The sequence below is a fragment of the Esox lucius genome, chromosome 10 (assembly GCF_011004845.1).
Source record: "Esox lucius isolate fEsoLuc1 chromosome 10, fEsoLuc1.pri, whole genome shotgun sequence".
Classification (NCBI taxonomy): Eukaryota; Metazoa; Chordata; class Actinopteri; order Esociformes; family Esocidae; genus Esox; species Esox lucius.
This window is the reverse complement of record NC_047578.1, coordinates 7,846,561-7,872,688: the sequence shown is the minus strand read 5'-3', so window position 1 is coordinate 7,872,688 and position 26,128 is coordinate 7,846,561. Positions and strand designations below refer to the sequence as shown.

Sequence of the window (26,128 nt, the reverse complement as noted above, 5' to 3'; positions counted from 1 at the left end):
ATGTGTTGATTCAAAGACTCTAGCCTTTTTTGGAGAAGGCCCTGTTTCAGTTCAAATGTCTCCTTATTGTGGATGGAAATTGACAAAATATTGCTGCGAATGTCAACAAGATCTAGCAAAGACTGTGATGATCATGTGTCTGTAACAGGACTTGCTGATATATTACTTTGTCTAGCAAGCTCTGTTTAGATCATTTTTAAGGACATATAACTTACATGTAGCCAACAATGCTGATCATTTAACCACTTTTGCTAATAGGTCTATGGCTCTGGATGCAACATGTTGAGTGTTCATCTTTTTCAGTGCAGAATTTTTTAATTAATGTGTTTGATATCCGGTCTGTTCAAAATGGGCCTCCTGTTTTTAGTTATGCAGGTGGCAAGGATGTGGGTTCATTTTGGAATGGATGCAAGTTTTTGGACCTGTAAAGACCTAGACACTATTGGAAAAAGGGTTTTCAGCTTTATTCTTATGGTTGCTTGACCTGTTGTCAGGTGAGTGAGCACACCATCACATGTGTTGACCCACTTCTCAATTGGAAGAGCAGTGTAAAAAAACTGGAAAAGAAGCAGAATAGCTTGGTGCAGATCCCTTTGCCTTTGAGGAAGGGTTACTCTCCCAAATCACCAGCTGTTTCAAGAGGGCTGTAAATACAATTCTGTATGATGATTATGGAAGGGAAAATATGTTGTTAAAATTAAATAATCACCATTTAGGATAGGCAACCTAAAGACCCCATTTAGTTTGTGCATTTAGCATGCGAGGACGTACAGACGGTGGTTAGAGGGGAAAAAAAGAGAATTCTGAGAAAGGGAGAGAAAGAGTGACAGAGAGAAATGCAGGGGAGAACTGAGGACAGAAGTGTAGGGAATAGGGAGATGAAAGAAGGAGAGAAAGATATGGGAAGAAATGGAGAAGAGAGAGAGCGAGAGAGAAAGAGTGTGCTATGTGAAGCGTGGAGACTCCAGCCACGTTATCGCTGATAGTGCTCCTCAGCCAGCCTGCTCCCGAATTTACTACTTCACTAGAGCATGAAAAACACAGCAAATTAAACTGTGGAGCGCTCGCTTGCTTGCTGGAGATGAATATCTTTATATTGGACTTCGAATTCTCCTCCCCAAAGTCGGCATTTGAAATGGTGTCTCACCTAACCACAGCCCAGTCAGAGACCGGGGCTTGCACTGCCAAAATCAACTACTGAAGATTTAAAAGCAGTTTAAGTGTTTAAGGGGAATCGTTCTGTTAATTATCCGAGTGAAGTTTTAAAATCTAGTTTTTTCTGATTTCAAAGTAGCTAATATAATTGTGCTTTTTGGCACACCTATACTTGTACGCCTGGGTGTAATTTGCTAACATCAATTTCAAAGATATGATCTCTGCTTTCGTTGGTAATTTGGGGACATCTTTCAAATGGGCCATTTGCTGATGTCTTGAAGTTTCTTCTGATGTGTAGGTGGGTCCATGTGGTCTGTGCCCTGTATGTCCCGGGAGTGGCGTTTGGGGACATTGATAAACTACGTCCGGTGACTCTCACAGAGATGAACTACTCCAAATACGGAGCCAAGGCAAGTGCTAATCAGATCAAATGACAACATTACAATGTTTATTTTCTGTTTCCTTTTTCTTAATTTTTTTTTAAGGACACTCGCTCTCAGTAAACATTTATAATACGTTTTTTTAAGGACACTCGCTCTCAGTAAACATTTATAATACGTATTTTTTAAGGCTTTTAGTGAAAGATGGAATCATAGGGAGACATGTGAAGAGGAGACATAATGGTGCAGGTTAGGGACATTGAATCCTTGTCAGCAGCCTGACATGTCCACGGAGCCGGGAGCATTACCACAGGACAGTGTAAACAGTGTGAAACTAAATCAGTAAGTAATCAGATAGTCAACGAGGGCTCTGCTTTCTCTGGAAAATAATCTGACTTGGATGTGACACTAACACTCCACAGAGCGGCATTTCTTTCCCTCAGAGAGCACCTATGAATAAATCAATGGGACCAGGGCCCTGAGTTAATTATTTCTTGCGTAGTCAATGTAAGAATGCCAATAATGCTTTCAATTCAAATGCTGCCTTAAAAAGCAGCTAACGTAGGACGTGTAAGAACAGACTTCACAGCCATTGAATTTTTCTGTGAGTTACTGAAAATTACTGCTGTTCCTAATACTTTAGAATGACTTGAAGCCACTGAAATCATGTGACGATATCATAGTATAATTACTAATTACTTCCATTTGACTTCAGACCTGCTTTATCAGTGGTAGACTGAGGAATGTGTTTTTAAGTTTTGGACTCCATGTTTTGGTCATAACAGACGATACGTAGTCTTCTGATGATTTAGTGCCGTTTATGACAGAACATAAAGACCGTGATGTAGTGACTCAAGTCTGACTGGTTACTGTCCATCACTTTACATCCAATTAAACAAAGTGATCCATCAGTGTGAAGTCACTCTGAAATTTATTTTAGCGAAAACCTCAAAAGAAGATTCCTTTTTGTTGAGGAAAATTACTTATAGAAGCACTTGAAAAGGCTTTTTGCTGTGATTCGAGTGCCTATTCATGCTGTGAAAAGAAATTGCAGATGTAAAATGGGCATTATTTTAAATTTGCGAAGAATAATTAAGGTATTTGCAAGTTTCTCTAAGTGGTTACCTCCTTCCTTTGGCAGAGCTGAACTTTTGAACTCCTGTGTTTTCTTTTGTCCAGAAGTGCAAGTTTCTGAGCTCCCCATTCATTTCTTAAGCCTTTGTTTATAAGTGGGGTTTTTGACCTAGGTTTTTGCTTTCTTTTTGTCCAGGAGTGCAGTTTCTGCGAGGACGCCCGGTTTGCCCGGACAGGCGTGTGTATCAGCTGTGATGCCGGCATGTGCCGATCCTACTTCCATGTGACCTGTGCTCAGAGGGAGGGGCTTCTTTCTGAGGCGGCAGCCGAGGAGGTGAGAAACAAAGATACGACGCTGTGATATCCTGTTGGGAATGGTTCAAGTTTTTCTTTTCATGTTTCACACTGAATAAGATCTTCAACAAAAACCTTGTAGAAACCGAGTGGACCGAAAAACTAAATTATGCAGATTTTATTTATAAAATAAAGAAAATTGAACCATTAATGACTTGTTGATGTGCTGTTTAGCTGCAATGAATGTGACCAAATGCTTCCTGTAATTGGTAATCAGTCTTTCACTTCACTGGGGGGGAATTCAGGCCCCTTCCTCCATGCAGAACAGTTTAACTCAGTCATATTTGTGGGGTTTCTACCCTGAATTGTTAGTCTCTGTTCTTGCCTTAGTGTTTCCATTGGGCTCGTCTCTGGACATTGATTCAGGGAACTATGTCATAAGAGAACTTGATTCAGTCTTGCAAATAAGCAGGTGGATGATTGTCAAGACTCAATTAGTTTTTTCATGGGCAGATTAGTCAAACAAAGAGATTGGTGGAACAGTGCTGAAGAGGGATTGGTTGAACAGTGCTGAAGAGGGATTGGTTGAACAGTGCTGAAGAAGGATTGGTTGAACAGTGCTGAAGAGGGATTGGTTGAACAGTCCTGAAGAGGGATTGGTTGAAAGCTGCTAAAGAGGGATTGGTTCAACAGTGCCGAAAAGAGATTGGTTGAACAGTGCTGAAGAGTGTTAGCGGGTCAGTGCTAAAGTGGGATTGGTTGAACAATTCTGAAGAGGGATTGGTTGAACAGTGCTTAAGAGAACCCCCATTCAGTATGGTTTGTGTTAGTGAAGCCCATATGGGAAATGTAGTTTCCTGCTATATTAAGATAATACCACAACTACGTTTTAACATAAAATCATCTGGTCTCAAATAATATTCCTTTAACAATATTCCTCTGAACCCTGCGCTGGCTTCTCTAACTAGCATCCGGTTACCGACAGGGCCTCAATACTGACATTGGAAGAGGCCATATTAGGTCAGGTAATATGGAGGCTATGTGGATTTGATTCTAGGTATTCAGGACCTTTCTGCAGTGCAGCTCAGGTATGCATCTCGCGTCAGTTATTTCTGTGGTATAAAGGTGGCCGGCAGGCACCGCGGCCCGTGTGCTCTGATAAACCCAGCCCAGAAAGTGCCTACTCACGGCTATCCACTTAATCCAGTGAGCTGTGGCAAAAGGGCCCCTATCAACAGGTGAGGCCGCTGATAGCATCCACCGAAACACCTTAAGCCTAAACGATTCTAGTGGAGCCAGGGGCTACCTGCCTGCCTGCATGGGAAATGGCTGTTAAAAAAAAAGAAAAATACTCACTGACTGAGAAGGAAGAGGAAAAAAACAGTGAGAGAGTGGAATGAATGCTTTAGGATATTGTAGGTGAACTGTTGTGGATTTGCAGTATAACTTCTTACCCGGATTTCGGAAGGTCTGTTTCTGAGGAAAAGGTCATATCCATGCTTTGATCTACGAATTAGACTTTAAAACACTTACTCCACAGTTTAGCTCTCAACAGGAGCATGAAATGGATTTGATTTGTATCTTTAAAAAGTGGTCCTGTAACCATTTACATGACATACGTGAGTTCACAGTAATATAGACTTAAATCAGAGTGTACAGTTACTGCACTGCTTTTATGTTCCTTCTTGTTTTAAGACTGTGTATGTGTGTTTCCCCAGGACATAGCCGATCCTTTCTTTGCATACTGTAAACAGCATGCGGACCGCTACGACAGGAAGTGGAAGAGAAAGAACTACCTGGCCCTCCAGTCCTACTGCAAGGTGTCGCTACAGGACAAAGAGAAGCAGCTGGCCCCTGAAGCACAGGTGAGAGGTCAAGACTGGCCCGGGAATGATGATGAAGGGCCCAGACATGGTAATGAAGGGCCCGGGAATAATGATGAAGGGCCCAGACATGGTAATGAAGGGCCCGGGAATAATGATGAAGGGCCCAGACATGGTAATGAAGGGCCCGGGAATGATGATGAAGGGCCCAGACATGGTAATGAAGGGCCCGGGAATAATGATGAAGGGCCCAGACATGGTAATGAAGGGCCCGGGAATAATGATGAAGGGCCCAGACATGGTAATGAAGGGCCCGGGAATGATGATGAAGAGCCCGGGCATGATGATGAAGAGCCCGGGCATGATGATGAAGGGCCCGGGCATGATGATGAAGGGCCCGGACATGATGATGAAAGGCCCGGGAATGATGATGAAGGGCCCGGGAATGATGATGAAGGGCCCGGGCATGATGATGAAGGGCCCGGGCATGATGATGAAGGGCCCGGACATGGTGATGAAGGGCCCAGACAAGGTAATGAAGTGTTTGTTGTTTTGTGTTGTGTTGAACCCCTGGCAGGCCCGTATCACCACCCGTCTGCAACAGTACCGGGCCAAGGCGGAGCTGTCCCGTAACACTCGGCCCCAGGCCTGGGTCCCCCGGGAGAAGCTGCCCCGACCTCTGACCTCCAGCGCCTCCGCCATCAGGAAACTCATGAGGAAGGCCGAGCTAATGGGCATCAGGTCTGTGGAAAGGAAATGCTGAAACTCGCCAAGGGCTAAGGTGTAGCTGAAATGTCTAACTTCAACCTGGGGTTGTCAGTTCCGCATAGCAGTGACTTTGAACTGGATGCGCAGGGGCGTAAACCCCCCCCCCCCCCCCCATGGTTTTGAGATAAGAGAGGTGGACCAGCAAGGTTGGCGGTTTGAATCCTGTTTCTGACATAGTTTTCTCCTTCAGCACGGACATCTTCCCCGTAGACACATCAGACATTAGCGCCAGTGTGGACGGACGCAGGAAACACAAGCAGCCCGCCCTCACTGCCGACTTCGTCAACTATTACCTGGGTGAGTGCCGAAGCAGTCCCACCGATGGCCACCCGACACCGCCTAATGCGTTGACGTTATGCCAAATAGCCCCAATAAAATAAGTCTGACGATTCTCGGGAAAGGCCTCTTCGAGAGTCCGCGTCTGGCTTTGAGTGGCTCTCAGCGTGTGACCTTTGGATACATAAACGTTCTCTCGTGAAAGAGCGATGACGATGATGATGCCGCCGTTGCCAGATTAGTGTATTTGTTTTGGTAGCCAGGCTGATGACCCAGCAGGCCAGTAACCTTGAACGACCCACCCCCCCTTCAGGTATCTCCTGTCAGATCAACACACCCTTTGTCTGGCGCTGTTTCCTCTGTATATATAGATGGTGGTAGATTGTGCTGGGTCGGTCCGGTGGGTTCCTGCGTATAGAAGTGGGACGGGGCTTTATTGATTAGTGTCCTTGTTGCTATGCAGAGAGGAACATGAGGATGATTCAGATCCAGGACAACATCTCGGAACAGAAGAACCTGAAAGACAAGCTGGAGAGTGAGCAGGAGAAACTGCACGTCGACTACAACAAGGTTAGCCGCGTTGTAAACGCGCACGCACGCACGCACGCACGCACACGCTGTTAGAAGAACCTGAAAGGTTGGGGTTTGTAGTTGTACCCGCCATAACGACACCGGGGAAAGGTCGGCTCAACTGCAGTCAGCAAAGTAAATGTTAGTCCAGTCTGCAGTCACTAGAGGTTGGCCACTGATTTTCCAGGTTGACCGCTGATCTGCTGCTCTGTTTGCCCCCGCTGAAGCTGCCAGCCTGTGCTGCTGCTTGTCTTCCAGTCTCTATAAACACACAGGGCTTCATTCATATGCCGCGCGGCCCTGCACTCCAACGACTTGTTACTTACCCACAGCTTTACTAGGTACAGGGAGGAAGGCCGCTTTTATAGCCTTGTTCCTTCTCTGGCGAGCGCTATCGCTCTTTTTCTTTCTCTCTGTTGATCTTTCTCTCTGTCTCTTTCTGGATCTCTCCCTCATCTCTCCTTGTGCTCCTGACTCGTGTCTTTGTACATCCCTCTTGGTGTTTGGATCTTTACATCCCCACAGACACACTGTCACTCCATCCGTCCTCCCCCATGTGGCCTGTGCGCGGGGAGGCACCGGGCAGCTTCGCTTTATCAGGCGCGATGAAGAAGGGAATGAAGTCAGAAGAGTTAATGTTGCATTCTGTCTTTCTGCCGCGCATATTAAGCGTTATTAATGGAGTGTGTGTTGCTAATTGCGCAGCTCGACTTGCTCTTACTCGAGGAGATAGAGAGGGAAAAGCAGGCCGCCCTTGGAGAGATTGAGAGGAAGAGAGGGAGAGAAGGATCGTTAAGAGGAGTCTTGCTACTGATACAGTTATAAATCCCCATGACAAGGTGTGTGTGGACACACTGTGTGTGTCGGGGGGGGGCGTGTAGGTGTGCAGGGATGTGGGCGTACGTGTGTGTGTGTGTGTGTGTGTGTGTGTGTGTAGACTCTGTCATCTCTGGAAGATTATATGAAGTGGAAGTGTCGGTTTCTCTTTCACCTCCTCCTGGCAGGGCTGATAAGGTAAAGCCCAGAGACAGATGAGGTAGATGACATACCCAAGTTGAGATTCTCCTCCAGGTTGCTCTGCTTGCCTCCGAATGTCTGGATGGTGACAACCCAACGACTGTGGGAGGGGCACTGGGGTTCAAATTCTATTTACCGGTCTTATTGGGTTAGGGAACATTTGTTCATGTAGCCAAAGAAAGTGAAAAATATGCTATTCATTTAACATCAGAATGTAATCAACTGATATATCATTTTCGGTTGACATTTCACATTTGCCAATATTACTTCACAAACATAACATAAATGTTCTGCGTCTGGAAAAGTAATTTACAGACCTGGCTTAACAAGCTGCTGAGAGTTAAACTCTGCCTGCATACTCATTTTATATTACAGATGTCCACCAACACACCCAAGCCTGAGTCTTCTTTTAAAATAATGTCAAAAGTGTGATCAAGAAATAGAGAAACTATTGAATGAAAGAAAAGTACTCTCTATGTCTATACAATATTTCGGTATCCGCAACTATGTTTCCTCTACTGTGCAACCAAACATGCAACGATGATTGATTCTAATTTCAGCGATAGCTCACAATATAGTTGGCTAACATGTGCTATAGGTAAAGGGAATGCATTTGACGTGTAGTCTGGAGTGTGGTCATAAAAACATTAGCTAAATACGTCATGTTATTGGTAGGTAATAGGTTGTCTCTTGGAGGAGTTATATTCCCGTCCTTCACAGTTGTCGTACTAGTGTTATCTTTGTACAACCAGTGTCATTGTCTGTTTCCTTCAACCGGCACGGAGATGTCTCTGGAACTTGATTGGTTCATGTGGCAAATTCAGAGGATTCTTAGAGCATGACAAAATATCATTTGGTCTGATGAGACCAAAATCAAACTAATCGGCCTAAATGAAAGTGACTTTCCGCGTTAGTGACTGAACAGAGCAAAAAGCGTAGAGACCCCTGAAAAAAACCCGGACCTCAGACTGAGGTGAAGATTAGTCCCCCGGCACTTTATATCTAGCGTCTCTGCTGTCAGTAGTAAAACTGAAAATGATGCATTCATGGCAGCCACTTCCTAATGTCTGAAAGGCTGGCTTCCAGGGTAGACCGTTTTGAAGCTTTGCCATTCTTCACCTGAATGCCATCCTCAACAGTGAACATTTACCTTGTGTTTCTGAAGAGTCACAGAGAGTCAGCATAACGTGAGAAAAAGGTCCTGAAACAGATCGTTAGGTAAAATGTGTCTTGGATTTTTTTGAGGAAAGACCATTCGCAGTGATGAACCAGGCAAGTTGTAGATCAATTTCTCAGAACCATGTAGACCAGTTTCTAAGTAGGGTAATGTGGTCTAAAAGCACATGGGCTGTTTCTTATGAATTAGTTCTCTTCAGGAAGGCCATGCTTGGCTGGTAAACAAGGTTTTCTAGAATGGTTGAGAGAAATGGTAGATTTTATATGCAGTCATGTGAAAAAGTGCATCCACGCCCCACTTCAAGCCCCCCCAGCATTCCGATAGGATTGACATCTGGACGTTGACTCGCCTGTTCCATAACTCTCCACTTTGTATTGAAATTCTGTGATGTTTGCTTGGCCTGAAATTGGGTGGATTAATTACCTGATCTCTCAGACAGTGGAAACATCAAATTGATTAGAAATGGCATTTATAACTCCACCCAGACTGACCATCAATGTCTTCTTTTGAGCCTTGGATATGTTTTTTGAACTTGGCACAGTGTTACTATGCAGCCACATGGTTAAGAACAACCACAACACGTTTCTAAGCTTTCTGTGTCACTAGAGTCTCTCAATTTAGCGCAAATAGAAATGGGTCCAAACAGTAGGTCATATTTTAGGTAAGGCTTTATTACTGCCTCTTTTAGTGGGCTTGGCACATATCCAGAAGATGGGGAGACTTTTATTGTGTAAAACATAGAATGGCCAAGCACATCTTTCACTGCTTTAGTTTGAATAGTGTTCAGTAGACAGCTGGGAGGTTTAGAGACAATTACTGGCGAATGTGTCAAGGGATACAGGATAAATAAATTTGAGTTTCTCTGTTAATCTTAGGTGCTGGCAGTTCTGTGCAGTCTCAGTAACACAGAGTTTTGGAGAATATGCAAATTTGGGGAGGAGACTGTAATAAGTTCTCTAAAGATCATACTATTTCCGTCACTGCTGAAGTGAAGGCCAACATCACTCGAGGAATGTTGATTTTTAATTAGCTTTGCCAAGTGTTGAATTTCTTTTATTCTCCTCAATCAGGCAGTGAGTGCTTTTCGATATTGTAGCAGGGAACATGTTTCTTGTAGCAATTTTGTTTTGATTTTAGTGGCCATTTCGAGGGTGGCATGCGGGGTTAAATCCTCATTTAGGTGGTTATTTTTCAGTGTAGAAACACATTGGACCTGGAAAAGCAAATGTCAACATAAGCCCCAAGAATAACAATATTTTGTGACATGCTTTTCATGCTTTTAAAATGTATGTAATGTATGCGTTCCAAATATAAGAATGTGTCGTCGTTCGACCTATGTGTGAGTGACTGAACGTGTGTGTGTGTGTGTGTGTTCAAGTGTGTTCTTGCCTCACCGTAATCTGGCCTGCTTCTGTAGCCTCCTACATGACCTGTGTGTCTGGCTGTCCCTCCCTGTAGCTGTGTGAGTCTCTGGAAGACCTGCAGAATGCCAACAAGGTGTTGAGGAATGAGGGCCAGGCCATATGGACCATACTGGGAGGAATCCTGGGACAAGTAAGTGACCTCACACACACACACACACACACAGTCTTCCTTACTCTTCCTCAACTCCTCCTACTCATCCCTTTCTCATCCTCAGCTCGTCCTCCTCACCCCTATCTCATCCTTAACTCCTCCTCCTCACCCCTATCTCATCCTTAACTCCTCCTCCCCACCCCTATGTTGTCCTGATTTCCTATTCTCTGTTCACTTCCTAGTCATCCGATTATAACTGTCCTTTGTATCTTCCATGTTTAATGCTTAACCCCGAGTAGCCAGCTGTGCCAATGAACCAAACTTCAGCACCCCTTTTCTTTTAAAAACCCAAATGCAGGACATAACAAAACGAAACAAAAAGCGTTCCTTAGAATGTCTGTGGATGAAAACCCAACGAGTCTTCACACTACATGCCCTGCAATCGGGGATTGTGCCGCTGAGACGAGACTAGATTGGCCATGGCAACTGCTTTAGCGACCCACAGGCTAATGCTACCATGGGGTAACTCTACAGCCCATAAAAGGTTACCCTGTTCTGGAAAACGTTAATTTGTGTTAAACTGATTGACCTGTCATTTTCCATAGAGGTAGACCAGTCCTAGTTTTGCATTACTCTAAATGAAGGTGGAAACTGCTTCCTACCGCTCTCTTGCCATGGCAACTGAATCGCCAAGGTGCGTCGCCACGGGTGACGGGTTGTTTAATGAGTGCGAAATTTGTCTTTGCAGAAATTGCTCTGTGAGACGTTCTGTCTCGAAGTGCCATTTAAAAAAAAAAAAAAGAAGAACGGGTGTCTAAGGCTTTGAAGATGATAAAAATTGAAGTGAACCATGTTAGATGGCAATTTTGAAGTCAATCGTCATGATTTAAATATAGAGAGAATCAACTGGACACAGTATTCTTGAAGTGTGTAAACCTGAGCTCCTGTCATCTTTGATCTCTCCGTTACATTAACTGGATGCGCTCTATGCTGGGGAGGAAGCTAGCATAGCACTCTGAAACTGACGTCCCTAGACTGTGTCACAGTGACACTCTCACATCAGGCTGTGTAGGTGAGGATAGACGAGGTGCATGCGTGTGTTGGTGGGTCATGCTGTGTTGAGAACTAAAGCGTTGAGTCCCGTGGCGTGTGGGAGCTTTCAGCGGGCGCTACAGCACAGGGGTGACAAAATCATTCCGCGGAGGGCCAAGTGTCAGTTGGTTTTTGATATCTCCTTTCAATTTGTGTCCAATTAAGATCTGGGCAGCCAGGTGAGGAAAGTGCCTAACTAATCAGTGCCCCTAATTCATCAATGGTCAGGGGAGGTCAGGACGCTGTGCACAAGGACCACAAAAAGCGTTCCTTATCACAGGACACATCAGCGGATGATCCTGGGAAATGGATAAAACCCCTGTTCACCTGTAGAACTGACCTATGGTACAGTAAGGAGTGCTTCTGGGATTTCCAAGTCCCTCATCGAGGCCCTGACTCCCTTTTATACATCAGGCCGAAGAGCTGAAGCATCTTTCCGTAACACGCACAGCTTCTTTTTGACTCTCACACATAGACACGTCACCGAAATATTATTTTGCCGTGTAACCGGAATTTTTATTTGGGCGTGTCGACTCCACTGCAGCTCGAACGTTTAAGTATTTTTGCTTTAATGGGTGTAACACGGTTCGTTGTGCTGTTCCATTTCTCTCTGTGCTCTGTGGGTCTCCTCACATCCCCGGGTTGATATCCGTGCCAAATTGTATCCGTGAAATTCCCATCAGACACAACAGGACCTGGTATATATTTTTTTGAAAATCAATACTTGATCCGGCTTCCACCAGGTCTGAACCGAAATATGTCAGAAATGAGGGAGAATTGGGTCTTAATTGGGTTGGATATGTATTAAACACATTGATCTGAAAGATAAAAGATGCCTGCTTTATTGCCTTGTAAGTCCGCCAAATTGTTTTGACTTTGTCTGGAAGTGAACATTAATGTTCCACATTAATTTTCTCTTGTAGCCTGGACTATCTAATACTTATGATTTACAGTCTACAGCTTAGTATTTTCATAATGGTGACATCCCTCATTTAAAAGGGTTCAGACAAGATGGAAAGGTTATGTGTGGGAGTGTGTCGTGAACATGTACCACGTGTCTCTCTCCCGAACACACTTCTTGTCTTCTGCTTTGTGCACATTTAATATTTTACGTAGCGTTTTGCTTGATCACACAGAAGTAACATACCTGGCTCGTGCACAAACACAGGCCTGTAAATGCACATACAGGAATGTCTGATAGTAGGGTAGTGATTGTCTTAACGAACCCTAACCTTAACCTCTAGAGCTACAGAGCCTAAAGGATACATTCTGTGATTTTTCTTGACCACTGGTTATAGGTGTGGTGCTGTCAAGTCATATATGTGCCAATATGTACCCCATGTTGTCATTCGCTTTCAAATGTGGTATCATGGTGATTCTTCCCATAGATTATGCACATATAAACAACATATTACACATCCAAAAATGTTTGTTATTCGAAGAAGTCCCTGAATGCATTTTTAGTTCAGTACTGTTTTACATCCATTGGAATAGTTCAGATATACAGTATGGGAAAAATCTTTCCAATTTCTTTCCAATGCTCTTTCTCTGTAAGCCTAACCACTAAGGCCTAGGTGTGGAAAAAAATAACATTGACTGATCCCATATCTCTGGTGGAAACGTCATAAATAGGCTACCTGAATATTTCTCCCTCGTGCAAATAGCTGTCCCGAGGTCACTGGTGCGGAAAACAGCCAGATGAAACAATATTGCAATAGGCCTATGAAGGTACACTATAGCCTATAACGAGAGCTCAAACTAGACAAAGAAAGAGGCAGGCAGTGAAGAAAGATGAATGCTAAAAGGACCTCTCTGGAAACTACAGCAATGCGTATCAAATGGGATTCATACAGCATTTGTGTTTGTATTTTCTTTAAATACCTTTTTGGATTTGGTGGGTTTTTCAACAAAAAAAATCACACAGGGCAAAGATCTTTGTTCACCGTTCATGATCTGACCCAGGACCCTGAGGTTGGCTAGGTAATGTCATATCCGTCCCAGCTGGGGTACTGGATCGGATCTCGGGTAACAGAATGTTGTACATCCTCAAACTCTTGATGCTTCAGTTGAGGCCCGCACATATGCCTTGTAGAAGAAAGGTGAGCGTAGAGCCCATTACTGCAGCCTGTGGCGTCTGGGACTTCATGACATTTAGTCAGCCATTTTATAACCTTTCTGCATAAGCGGCTAAGACGCGTTACGTGTGGCTGGCGGTATGGACAGAGTGACGCAGTTTCACTTGCTGTTTGTCACTCGCACAGGATGCACAAAGCCAACCACGGTACCAAATTCTTACTCGTAGGTCCGTGCTCATAGCTCGGGGAGGACGGGAGGAAAGAAAAACTGGACTGCAAGAACGATTTAATAAACGGCGTGAATCTGCGTCGTCCTCCATAAATCACTTAATTAGAAACGTAGAGCAGGTGGAAGGAGCTACATCAGTCACTTTCCCACGCTGCTTTGTGTCACCTATCTGATACCTTTTCATTTCCTATTTGTCATCCCTCTGCCCATCCCGTACATTAGCAGACATTATTAATGTCCCTAACCGCAGCCCCATCGCTCATCCCACACACACAGTGTTGTCGTTCAGGTGGACGCCTCAGGGAGAGGAGGAGAGAGGTACTCCAACCAATCACAGTAAGAACTTAAAAGGGCATCTTTTTTTTTCCATTTCCTGTGACACGCTTCATCAACAGCATGTGTCAGTGCTCAGTGACGTAATGCATGTTATTCTGTACACATACTGTCCCTTTACAGAATGCTGAGAGAGACAGAGAGACTATATGTCAGCCTCAGAGCCTGTCTGGCTCCCAGTATGAACCAGCCAGATGGCCTGAAGCTGGGCTGTTCCTTGCCTGCCTGTCTGCTTCTTATTTTCGCAGATAACTTCACATGAGACACACACACAAACCACACACACGCGCACCTTTCTGATATTAGCTCTAACTGACAGGGGACGGCTCTCTGTCCGTAGTGGAGAGACTTTTGCCTCACGGAGCTAATACAGCTGGAGACTGTGGTCCGCAATTAGCAGATTCCACTCCCCAGACGAGAACATGCACACACCCTGGGGTATTGTAGCCCTGTCCTTTCTCCTGAGCCCCCCCCGCCCTCAAAGAGTGGGTCCCTGGGCACCATGGGGGGGGCGGTGTGCTCAGCAGGCTTAGATTAGAGCTGCCGCAGGGAGAAGCATGTCTGTTCAGTTGCCCACCGACTCCCCAGTCACTCCCCAGTCGCTCCCCAGTCGCTCGCTAGCACATAAGCTTTCTAATTAACCTGTGTGCAGCTACCATGCAGCCATCGAGATCCTGGGGAGAAATAAGACTCTTTTTGTCTGCTTCCCAGCTACTGACCAACAACAGGTTCTGCCTCTTCCTCTAATGCGTCTTTGTCTCCCTCTGTCTCTACCCCTTGAATTGCTCCCTCTGTCCCCTCTATCTCTCCCTCTACCTCAACCCCCTCTGTCTCACTACCTCAGCCTCCTCTATTTCTACCTCTACTCCCTGTGTCTCTCTCTACCTCAACTGCAAATCTCACTCAATACCTCTGTCATGTCTCTCTCTGCCTCTGATGTCTCTCTCTGCCTCTGATGTCTCTCTCTGCCTCTGATGTCTCTCTCTCTCCCTCCATGTCTACGAGTATTCTATGAGTTGATTGGGCAAGACGTGTCTCTGTTTGTGACAGAAACTGAACTTCCCGTCGGTCCTAAAAGCCCCTAAAGAAAGAAAACCCAGCAAGAAGGAGGGGGGATCTCCTGGCAAGTCCTCCAATCTACCAGCTGTCCTCTACAGGTGGGCACGCAAAGTACCCCACACATTTGAAAAATGTTTGTCCTAGACTAGGCTTACTATTTGAAAAAGCCCCTGAATGTCACACAGCTCCTTATAAGAACATGTTTTGTCATAACCTTTGCAGTTAGGTTTCTTCATTTTTACTCTGTATTTACCTGTTTCATGAGGAAATTATTGAATTACGTGAAAGAATCGTGTGTGTGTGTGTGTGTGTGTATGTGTGTGTGTGTGCTGTTCCCAGCTGTGGGATCTGTAAGAAGAACCAGGACCAACATCTCCTGCTGCTGTGTGACACCTGCAAGCTCTACTACCACCTGGGCTGTCTGGAACCTCCACTCACACGCATGCCCAAGAAGACCAAGAACAGCTACTGGTGAGCGGGTGTAGGATGGGGAACGGCAAAGGGGGGCAGGCTTTGTGGTCTGGGGGGTGGGCTGATTGGTGGATGTTGGACCAAGTGCTGTTCATAGAGCTCAGACACTCACATCATACAACCCAATGCCACGACGCAGTCCTGAACAAGTGCTGTAACACTGTTTTTTATTGACTTGAAATGTGGCCGATTCCATGACAGTTATTCATGAGCTACCTACACAGGAGAGAAGCCATTCTGACCTTTTTACTTCCTATTACCCATGATGGGGCATGGTAACGTGTGTGTGTGTGTGTGTGTGTGTGTGTGTGTGTGCGTGCGCGTATCCTTGTGCATAATGTTGTTATTTTTAGAAGTGTGTGTTTACTTCTTCATCTGTGTTTTAGTCGGTGGTAGCCCAACCTGCATTCCTCCTGCCTGTGATTGAGAGTAATTCATTTAAAGAAAAGCATGGTGGTGTTCTGCTTCGGCGCGTGAAAATTAGAAAGCTTTTGGAGAGATAAAATTGTGTAAAAGCTGATGCCAAGTCATACCTAATTACCAGGATCTGCACGCCAGGAAATTCACCGGAAGGAAGGCGCAGGGGGCTTCTGAGTCAGAATCATAGAATTAACAATTAGAACAGTACAATGGACTTGAACCTTCTTATAGATGAGGCAAAGAGGTCAATAGAACTCCAATGAAACAATGGTAATGCCATGACAACGTGGAGGAAATGTACCTGTAATCCTCATCTCCCCCATCAGAATTAGACAACGTTTGCTCTGTTGTTTCTCTGTTGAGGTAGTTGTCTGACAATGATGCCTGTATAGAAGTCAACCCCAATAAATGTTTTGTTTACACAGGGTATTTAAACAGAATTATTTAAACTGTATTCATAATAAAACACTTCAGGTGTTTTAATTCCATTTTATTTACCTATTAAGTAAAATCATGAAATGCATACTACTGCTACAATTGCCTCTCATTCCAAAACAATTGGTTTGGGTTTCTTCTTGAGCAGAGTGGCTGCCATTTCTCCCCAATCTGGAACTTTGAGCGATTAAGAGATTACACCTCTAATAATAAAACAGGATTTCTATGGTCAAAATCACTTTGTTACTTATAAGACTGATGTCCTAGTCTTAAGTGTTGTCTTGGTCAGCATCAGACCTGTAACATGAAATCCAGTCCTCAGGCTCAGCTTTTCTTGTCAATAGATTTTGAGACAGACATTACATACTAAAGGCTTCGTTTTAATGTTTTCTGTTGTGTTTCTTTTTTTTTTTTTCTCAACCATAATCAGCAGCATCTAGATCTTGTTGTTGTGACATTGATAGGAAAGGCTTCAGAAGCCTCTTTTTAATGCTTTAGATGTTCCAAGATAGTAAAATCAATACCCCTGCATAGAGCAGAGAATAGTGTGTGGACCGTGTAACACTGTCTCTCTCTTTATGTCACACATACATATATAATTCAGTAACAGTATTTGATTTGTTTAACACTTTTTTTGGTTGCTGCATGAATCCATGTGTGTCATTTCATGGTTTTTATGTCTTCACTATTATTCTACAATGTGGATCAACCCAGCAGCAGGACCGGTATCTGCTCCTTTGTGCAAGGAGGAACAGGAGGAGCACTGCCAGAGCCCTACAAAATGACCTCCAGCGGTCTACTGGTGTGCATTTTTTTTGACCTAACTGTCAGAAACAGACTCCATGAGGGTGGCATGAGGGCCTGACATCCTCTAGTGGGACTTGTGCTCACAGCCCATCACCGTGCAGCTCAAATTTGCCAGAGAACACCAGAATTGGCAAGTCCACCACTGTTCTCTTCACATATGAGAGCAGATTCGCACTGAGCACGTAGACAGACGTAAAAGAGTTTGGAGACACTGTGGTGAACATTATGCTGCCTGCAACATCTTCTAGCATGACCGGTTTGGTGGTGGGTCAGGGATGATCTGTGGAGGCATATCCTTGGAAGGTTGCACAGACCTCCATATGCTGGCTATTGCAACATGTACTCTTAAAATCTCCATCTGGTACTCACTCCACTGAGCCAGGTTCCTCTCTAGGTTTCTTCCTAAATTTCGGCCCCTCTTAGGGAGTTGTTCCTAGCCACTGTCCTTTAACATTGTTGTTGCTTGCTCCTTAGGGTTTCAGGCTGGGTGTTTTGTAAAAGCACTTTCTGCTAGTGTAAAAAGGGCTTTATACATAAATTTGATCGATTGATTGATAGCCAATGGTACCCTAACAGACCCATTGTCAGACCTTACGCTGGTGCAGTGGGCCCTGGGTTCCTCCTGGTGCAGGACAATGCCCAGCCTCAGGTGGCCAGAGTGTGTAGGCTTCTAGGCTTGATAACGAAGGCATTGGTGCCATTGACTGTCCCTCACGTTTCCCAGACCTGAATCCAATTGAGAACCTCTGGGATGATATATATCGGTGCATTCGATATCTCCAAGTAGTGCCATAGACTGTCCTGATGCCTTGATCCAGGTCTGGGAGGAGATCCCCCAGGACACCATCCGCCGTCCCACCAGTAGCATGCCCAGATGTTGTCGGGAGTGCATACAGGCATGTGGGGGCCATACACACTACTGAGTCACATTATGAGTTGCCATGATGAAATTCACGCAAGTTGGAGCAGCTGTGATTTCAATTGTTTATTTAGATTTTCGGTGTGATTTTGAATCCAGTCCTCAATCGGTTGGTGATTTTGGTTTCCATTGACCGTTGTTAAGTCGTTGTGTTCTCAATGAATTACACACTGTGAAGACATCTGATCTTTATATATACATGTATATATAATCTCTCCCTCCAGGCAGTGTTCAGAGTGTGACCAGGCCAGTAGTGATGAAGCAGACATGGCGATGCAGACTCTTCCCAACGGCACCAAGAGGTCTCGCAGGCAGATAAAAGGACCAATCAAGTTCATTCCCCAGGAGATGTCCCCAGAGCCCAGGAAACGAGATGTGAGGGGCACGGTGTGTATCGGCACACTCTTTATTCTAATTACTCATTACTGCTGTCATTGATTAGGGTTTGATTAGTTCATCTTCACAAGCAGGCTAAAAGTTGGGTAGGCTTCTAACTCTCATGGTTTTATATAGTAGTTGTGGTTGTTTTGGGGTCAGTTGGGTTGATTACTTCAGAGTAGCCATTGGTATTGCTAGCCAACATAACCCAGAATGTATCTCCCAGGTCTGGAGAACCAGCCAGTATCCCATCAACCTATACATGTGTTAAAAGGACGCCATCCAGCCTGAGTGACGTCCATTGTTCACCCCTTTTGTCCTCTTTCCCAGAGCAGAGCTCTCTTTTCTTGTTTCTGAACCCAGCCGATAGCCCTGGCCTGACCGCACTGATTAATTCAACCAAAGCCTCGTAGAGATCTGATATATGACCGACTGGGTTTGAAACTTCTTGATGAAACTTCCAAACTAAAGCCTCCATCTGAGCTACATACTGAAATTCCTGAACCTCTGTAGTCCAGCCCCAGTGACCTCTGTAGTCCAGCCCCAGTGACCTCTGTAGTCCAGCCCCAGTGACCTCTGTAGTCCAGCCCCAGTGACCTCTGTAGTCCAGCCCCAGTGACCTCTGTAGTCCAGCCCCAGTGACCTCTGTAGTCCAGCCCCAGTGACCTCTGTAGTCCAGCCCCAGTGACCTCTGTAGTCCAGCCCCAGTGACCTCTGTAGTCCAGCCCCAGTGACCTCTGTAGTCCATTGCCAGTGACCTCTGTAGTCCATTGCCAGTGACCTCTGTAGTCCATTGCCAGTGACCTCTGTAGTCCATTGCCAGTGACCTCTGTAGTCCATTGCCAGTGACCTCCGTAGGTCAGCCCCAGTGACCTCCGTATTCCAGCCTCAGTGACCTCCATAGTCCAGCCTCAGTGACCTCCGTAGTCCATCCCCAGTGACCTCCGTAGTCCATCCCCAGTGACCTCCGTAGTCCATCCCCAGTAACCTCCGTAGTCCATCCCCAGTGACCTCCGTAGTCCATCCCCAGTGACCTGTGTAGTCCAGTCCCAGTGACCTCCATATTCCAGCCCCAGTGACCTCCATATTCCAGCCCCAGTGACCTGTGTAGTCCAGTCCCAGTGACCTCCATATTCCAGCCCCAGTGACCTCCATATTCCAGCCCCAGTGACCTGTGTAGTCCAGTCCCAGTGACCTCCATATTCCAGCCCCAGTGACCTGCATAGTCCAACCCCAGAGATCTCTGTCTTAGGTTTTTAATTTGTTCTGACACTACAAACCGACCAGACTTGATGAACTGAGCCCAACAAATAAACTAGACCAGAATCACCAAGCCCAACAGATAAACTAGACCAGACTCACCAAGCCCAACAGATAAACCAGACCTGTCTAACTGAGCCCAAAAAATTAACTAGACCAGACTCACCAAGTCCAACAGATAAACCAGACAGACTGCAGATAAACCAGACAGACATGTTTGCTAGTGGACATGCCAGGAAACTAGAGAGCATGGAACAATTCCTCTGGTATTCTGCCATACATCTCTCCTGGTGGTGTTTGTTTCAGGATCGTCATTAATACTGATCGAACCCGACTGAACTAAATCTACAGAGCATGGTGGGGGGTGATTAATGTACAAGGACGTTGCAATATTAACAAAGGGGGGGGCAATTTTTTTTAATCAAATCAAACATCTCTTTTTATTTGTTGGCACTAGCAAGCGTGTGTGTGTGTGTGTGAGACGGAGCCAGGTTGTGTGTTTTATAAAGAGGGAAGAAAAATCGACAACATATTTAAACAGATTGTGAAAACAATTCCATCTGTCGCCTTTGGGTCCTCTGCCACTGCTCAGCAGATGGACCACTTATCATTATAAATGCTAACCGCTAGATGCTAGAGCCACAGCCAGTTGGCTCCTTCACTCCATCCCCTCATCTTCCCCTCCCGCCCCACCCCACCCCATGAAGCCACTTGTCATCCCTGTGAGGGTGATCTGGGCGGCGCCACCAGATAAAGGGGCCCGGTCAGAGTTCATTTAATTATTGGTTCTCTATAGCGGTTGACTCAATTAAGGTGATCCATGAAAGGCCGGGGTGAGATCAACATAAATTCAATGCAGACTAACATTAAAAATAAATAAGATATAATAATGTCAAGTGTGTGCACGCTAAACCCGCGCCCCCGTAAACACAAAGCGCACCTAATCAGGGTCTCTGCTCAGGTGAGGAAATTAAAACTGGGGGCAGTTGGTGCGACTGAGCAGAATCAATCTTTTAATTAAGTACATCATTGCATCTTTAACACCCATTAATCATTTTGCATCACCAGGCAGGATTAGAGAAGTTAACGGAGCGGAGGAACCAGCAGTAACTAGATGTAGTAACTTAATTCTCATCATAATTCTCACCAGACTAATGGCATATGTTCATACAGGATGTTCCTGTGTAATCATGGAGGGGTGTTTCTGCTGGGCCACGTTTAATCAGCAGCCCATTACACCCGCGATGGCTGGCGTGAGGCTGGGGTGTACGCATCAGCACCCCCTGCTGCCATTCCCTTGAACTAAAAGTGTTTCATTGGACTCTGATGTTTTAGCCTACAATTAACAGTAACCACCTGTCATATGGGGAGATACGGTATTGCTTTTGGGTAATATAATATTAACTTTGCAGAATTCATTATTTATTGCGGCACCGTTCTAGACCTACACCCAATTTTGACTTCGTCTTGGGGGGACAAATGTTATTTGAAGATGAATAAATATTATGTATTCGTGTTCAAAGAATACAAATGCATGATTAGGGACCGTGCAAACATGCTCTTTGTCACTGACATCAAAGGTGACAGTAGGCTATTTCGACTACACATCCAAGACTTACTAAAAACAATCAGATTCATGTTGGATTATTTTCAGTTAAACTGGTCAGACATTTTTCAAAGAGAACATTGGTGGATTAAGGCTGTTGCATTTATTTCTGCTGCCTTCCTACACAAACATAAAGAGAGAGAAATGTACAGATGTCTACGAAATGATTGATCCATGCATTCAGGCAATTGTTTTTAATCATCTTTTGAGCTCAACCTCATTTGGACCATCTCTTGAGCTCAACCTCATTTGGACCATCTCTTGAGCTCAACCTCATTTGGACCATCTCTTGAGCTCAACTTCATTTGGACCATCTCTTGAGCTCAACCACATTTGGACCATCTCTTGAGCTCAACCTCTTTTAGTCTTTTAGTGCAACACGTTTTGAATGCCTCATGTGTCTTCTTATGGACAGGTGACAACCAAGAACTTTGACCAAATGTCCAAAATAACAAGCAGAAGAATAGTTGAATCAGACATTAAAGAAATAGTGTCAACATATGATGGTATTGTCGACTTGGGCGTTACCAACAAAACCTGGTCCCAATAATTGAAACAAACATGGAAGGTCAGCTATAAGCTATCTTCATGACCACCTATCAGCTGCATGAAGCAATGGCTTGAAAACGGGGAAGACGATCCAAAACGCGACTTTGATTTGTCACTTACATGTTGCCAGGTCACAGATGACTGACAGAGTAGTGTAGATGAGAGGAGCAGTAGAGGCGCCAGTCATTTCAGGCATGTAGCCTGCTTTCTGAGGTGATTTGTCTGACCGTCAAAACACTGGCCATGAATTAAAATGCCCGTCCATCTGCGCTGGCGCCTACTGTCACACACAGACGACTCTAAAAGAAGCCACTAAAAGCCAAGCGCCCGTGAACATTTTGAGTTAAAAGGACTCTGCCTTCCTGTACGCAGAGTGCTCAGCAGGCCTTGAGGAGGTTGAGCTACACTGCAGTGTCAATGGGCCATCTTGCCCCTGTGGCTCAGCTCACGCTCGCGCGCTCAGACACCCCGACGCCCGCCCCCATCAAGGAGCCAGCGGGATGTCGATTAGCCAGCCCTGATAAATTGAAACAGGGCTTTAGAGCGGTGCCAGCACCAGGGTGCCCTGGTAAAAGCATTAAAAATGCAAAGCAGGGCCCTTTCAGCGGCTGCCATCGCACTCCTTGCATTTGAAGATAAATACGGCATTGAAGCGCCTCTACTGGAGCAGACGCGAGGAGCGGCGAGAGGAAATCAGAAAAAGACGGCTTAATCCCTGAGTACTTCCAGCAGCAGGGTACTCAGCCTAGCGTAGTTCTGGGCACGGCACTTTATACAAGCTAACAGAAAAACACATTAACCCAGACCCACGGCCACCCGACACCAAACCACCGACGACTCTGCCGCTGCTCCATTCTCTCACCCCACCTCCTCCCAGTCCCCACCATCTCCACCCCTTTCTTCGTCTCTCTCTCCACCCCTCTCTTCATCCCTTTCTGGCAGAATATACAAAGAGAGCAAACCTTCAGATGGAGAAGTCTTTTTTTTTTTTTTTTTTTACTGTTTGAAAAGGAAGAACAGGTTGTTTTTGTGTTATCTGAAAGGGGCGACAGCCAGCCAGACACTAAGCTATTCAATTCTCTGACTGACTCGGCTAGGCAGTGAGAGGCCACAGAGGGTGATGTGAGTTCCTCCTTCCTTCCACTCAGGTGCGGAGGGGGTAGGTTATTGACAGAGTCCAAAAACAAAAGACAAGGGGGAAAAAAAGACAAAATGAAAGAGGATTGGTGAGCATTTCCCTCCATCCTCTCTCAGATGACTATCTGTTGCGTTCCCTCCTTCAGGGAGCTGGGACTGGGGGGGTGGTGGGGGGGGCTGAGGTGGTATATCAGAGGAGGATCAGGGTATGGTGGCTGTAGATAAGTGGGATCCATGGAGAGAAAGAGGGAGGGAAGGACAGAGGGAGGGGCCATGTCTATAGAGCTCTCTCTCTCTGCCTCTCTTTCTCTCGTCTCCTCCATCTCTGTCTCCTGTGCTGTTGAAAGGCAGTTACTCTATGAATGCATCTTGTATGGCCAGAGGTAAAAAAACAGAAAGAAAACTGCCTCACCAGGCAGTAGAGGACTACATTCAGAACAAACCTACTTTAACATGTATTTTGAATTTTTTTTGCATCTTATGTAATTCAACAAGAAAGTCAGATTTTTCCATAATGAAGTCTGATTGTATTTTGGTGTAGATCCTCACCAACCAATACTAAGAACTAAAGCTTCATCTGAAAACTGAAAGTAGATAAATAAAGCAATGTTTCCCCATATTACGGTGTGTTTGCATGACTTGCACATTTGGTATGAGTCTGACCAAAGCTCAAACCAAGTATCTCTGTCAACCCAGATCAGTCAGTTAGCAGCTAAATGACCACAAAAATCTAGCTTTGTTAAAACTGACTGTGGTTATGGGAGGCAAAAAATATATGTAATCGCATCCATATTTTATTTTCCACAGAGAACCCGAGGGCAGAAGAGGAAAAGGGTGTCAATCTGTGAAGATGAGAAGTTCGATGTTCAGGCATGTCACAGATTCACCTGGTTACTGATCACTCCTACAGCTAAATCACACTGCTAACACATCCTTTGTTTTACCGACTACCCCTTTTACTGTATTTTCCTGCCTCATGTGTCTCTCACACACACACACACACACACACACACACACTGCCTGTCACCTCTAATTCGCCTGTGTGTTTCCATAGGAACCAGCTCCACGGGAACGGCGGCAGCGTCAGTCTGTGATGCAGAAGAAATTCCCTAAAGCAGATGACACCAGAACCGACTGTACCTCCTGCAAAGGCCCTGGGGACAATGACAACCTGGTCAGGTGGGTCGGTGTGGGAGATTGTGTTTAGGACCTAACGGAGGGTGGTGCGTGTGTTAGAGGTAATGTTTGCCTGGACCTCACAATACGATATCTCGTTACTTGGGTGACGTTAGGACAATATTGCTGTTCTTTATGTTTCACTTTAGACTCAGTATTGTTATTTGATATTGAGATATAGCTAATACAATTCATTCCCTTTTGTTATTTATAATCCAGTTTTCTCATTCATAATCATAAAAATACGGACATGCATTGCAAAAATCAACTGCTCGCGCAACTGAACATTAGGATGAATATTGTCTTCTCAAGGTGTCCCTTGGGCAACTTAGAAATCACACTCCGTTGCAGTCAATTATTAATTAGTATATTGAACAAATGGCAAAATAAAATTTTTGAAACTAACGTTCCCATTAAAATAGTGTTCCACCATAAAACACAAATCAAATGCGTTTGATGTGTAATCTTTTCTGAATAGAAGTATTGTGTCGAGTGCTATGTGTTGCTGCTCAGTTTTCCCAAAACTGTGTATCCAAAATATCACCGATCAGCTGCTCCTGGAAGTAGGTTACCGTGGTAACAGAGAACAACACTTCCATCTGTGGGAGAATTTCTTCCGCTGCCACTTTGCTAGCTTGACTCCGGCTACTGTTAGTAATTAGACGTATCCACTAGCAGTTGCAGTTCATAGTCAAACTAACATTGGAAAACCCTAAGCATGTGAAAGATATGTAAACACAGATTTTTCATGACAAAAGGATCTTGCCCTGGAAATGAATCTTTCAAGCCATCTCTCCAACAGGCTGCAGGACAGTGCGCATAATATTGTTGCTGCCCTTGCTGCGCGTAGTTCAGATCAACAACAGCTATTAAACTAAATGTCAGTAAGAGTTGTTTTTTTCCAATGTGTGTGTGTGCGTGCGCGCGTGACACTGTGTCTGTATGACCATACTTGAGTTTGTGTGTGTGTGTGTGAGGAGCCATATCCTGATGATTATGGTTCAGTCTTCATTAAGCGTCAGCTGCCTGGCGATGGGGGCTGGGAAGGGGGGCTGAGGACAGGAGCTCCATAAAACACCTGTACCAGACTGTCACCTACACACTTCATCAAGAAATGATGAACAGCCTGATCTCCTGTGGTCTCTCATCAGAGATCTCCCCTACTCCGGTCTCTCATCAGAGATCTCCCCTACTCCGGTCTCTCATCAGAGGTCTCCCCTACTCCGGTCTCTCATCAGAGATCTCCCCTACTCCGGTCTCTCATCAGAGGTCTCCATATTCTCTGGTCTCTCCTCAGAGATCTCCCTATTCTCTGGTCTCTCCTCAGAGATCTCCCCATTCTCTGTCCTCTACCAGTGGGCTGTTCCATCCTTAATGTTATTCCATCCTGTACCATGAATTGTGGTTTCAGTTCCACTTTGGACAACGGTCCCAGGTCACTAATTATAATACAGTACTGTGTAACTGCCGGAATCCGTGCGTCAATAATATTTGGACATGCACACGGACATGCACATTAACCTATGAAATAAGCCTATTCTTCTTTCTTTCTGTTATAATTTCACCATAGCTAGCTAGTTATATCAACACATTATCCATTTTTAATGGCACATTATCTGCTGTTAAATATCACCCACATCGAGTGGTGTCTTTTTATGGACCAGTGGAATGACAGAAAAGAAAACCTTGCTTGTCCGGTGCAACACAGCAAATCTTTTTTGTTAAATTAGTGGACAAAACCCTTTGTCCTGGGGCGACAGGGGAGCTGTTTACCGTTTATAAAACATATTTTTTTGTAATTATTTAATAAGTTTAACTGGGGTCCCTGAGTGGAGTATTATTCTAAGTTACCGCCTTGCAATAAACCTGCTCCATTGTTAGGAGTTTGAATAGTGGTCTCAGGTTACTGCCAGGGTCAGGCCATAATTGTGAAAAAGCCATCAAGAAACTCAAGAGAAGACAAATAAAATAATAATACTAAGTGTAAATGCAGAAATTTGCCAATAAACTGTGATCATGTATTAGTTCAAGTGGAGATGCAAAAACTTTTGCCCCCCCCCCCTGCTCCCCTGCTCCATTGCAGGGATGGCTAATACGCTAAAACAAAAAGCTGTTTCATTTATACACAGTGCC

The 26,128-nt window shown here is 45.0% G+C and overlaps 1 protein-coding gene across 6 annotated transcripts in view; it reads left to right on the top strand.

Annotated features, from left to right (window-relative positions):
• phf14 (PHD finger protein 14) overlaps positions 1 to 26,128 on the top strand; it is a 95,016-nt gene that overhangs the window by 25,915 nt on the left and 42,973 nt on the right. For 4 of the 6 annotated variants that reach the window (XM_010873181.5, XM_029122682.2, XM_029122679.2 and 1 more), the window contains exons 7-18: positions 1,454 to 1,565; positions 2,806 to 2,943; positions 4,622 to 4,768; positions 5,292 to 5,467; positions 5,685 to 5,791; positions 6,234 to 6,340; positions 9,993 to 10,088; positions 14,829 to 14,935; positions 15,177 to 15,308; positions 18,114 to 18,276; positions 23,627 to 23,689; positions 23,874 to 23,998. In XM_010873181.5, coding sequence (XP_010871483.3) covers positions 1,454 to 1,565; positions 2,806 to 2,943; positions 4,622 to 4,768; positions 5,292 to 5,467; positions 5,685 to 5,791; positions 6,234 to 6,340; positions 9,993 to 10,088; positions 14,829 to 14,935; positions 15,177 to 15,308; positions 18,114 to 18,276; positions 23,627 to 23,689; positions 23,874 to 23,998 — 1,473 coding nt within the window. The remainder of the gene's footprint in view (positions 1 to 1,453; positions 1,566 to 2,805; positions 2,944 to 4,621; positions 4,769 to 5,291; positions 5,468 to 5,684; positions 5,792 to 6,233; positions 6,341 to 9,992; positions 10,089 to 14,828; positions 14,936 to 15,176; positions 15,309 to 18,113; positions 18,277 to 23,626; positions 23,690 to 23,873; positions 23,999 to 26,128) is intronic. The other 2 variants (XM_029122681.2, XM_029122680.2) reach the window with 2 other exon arrangements.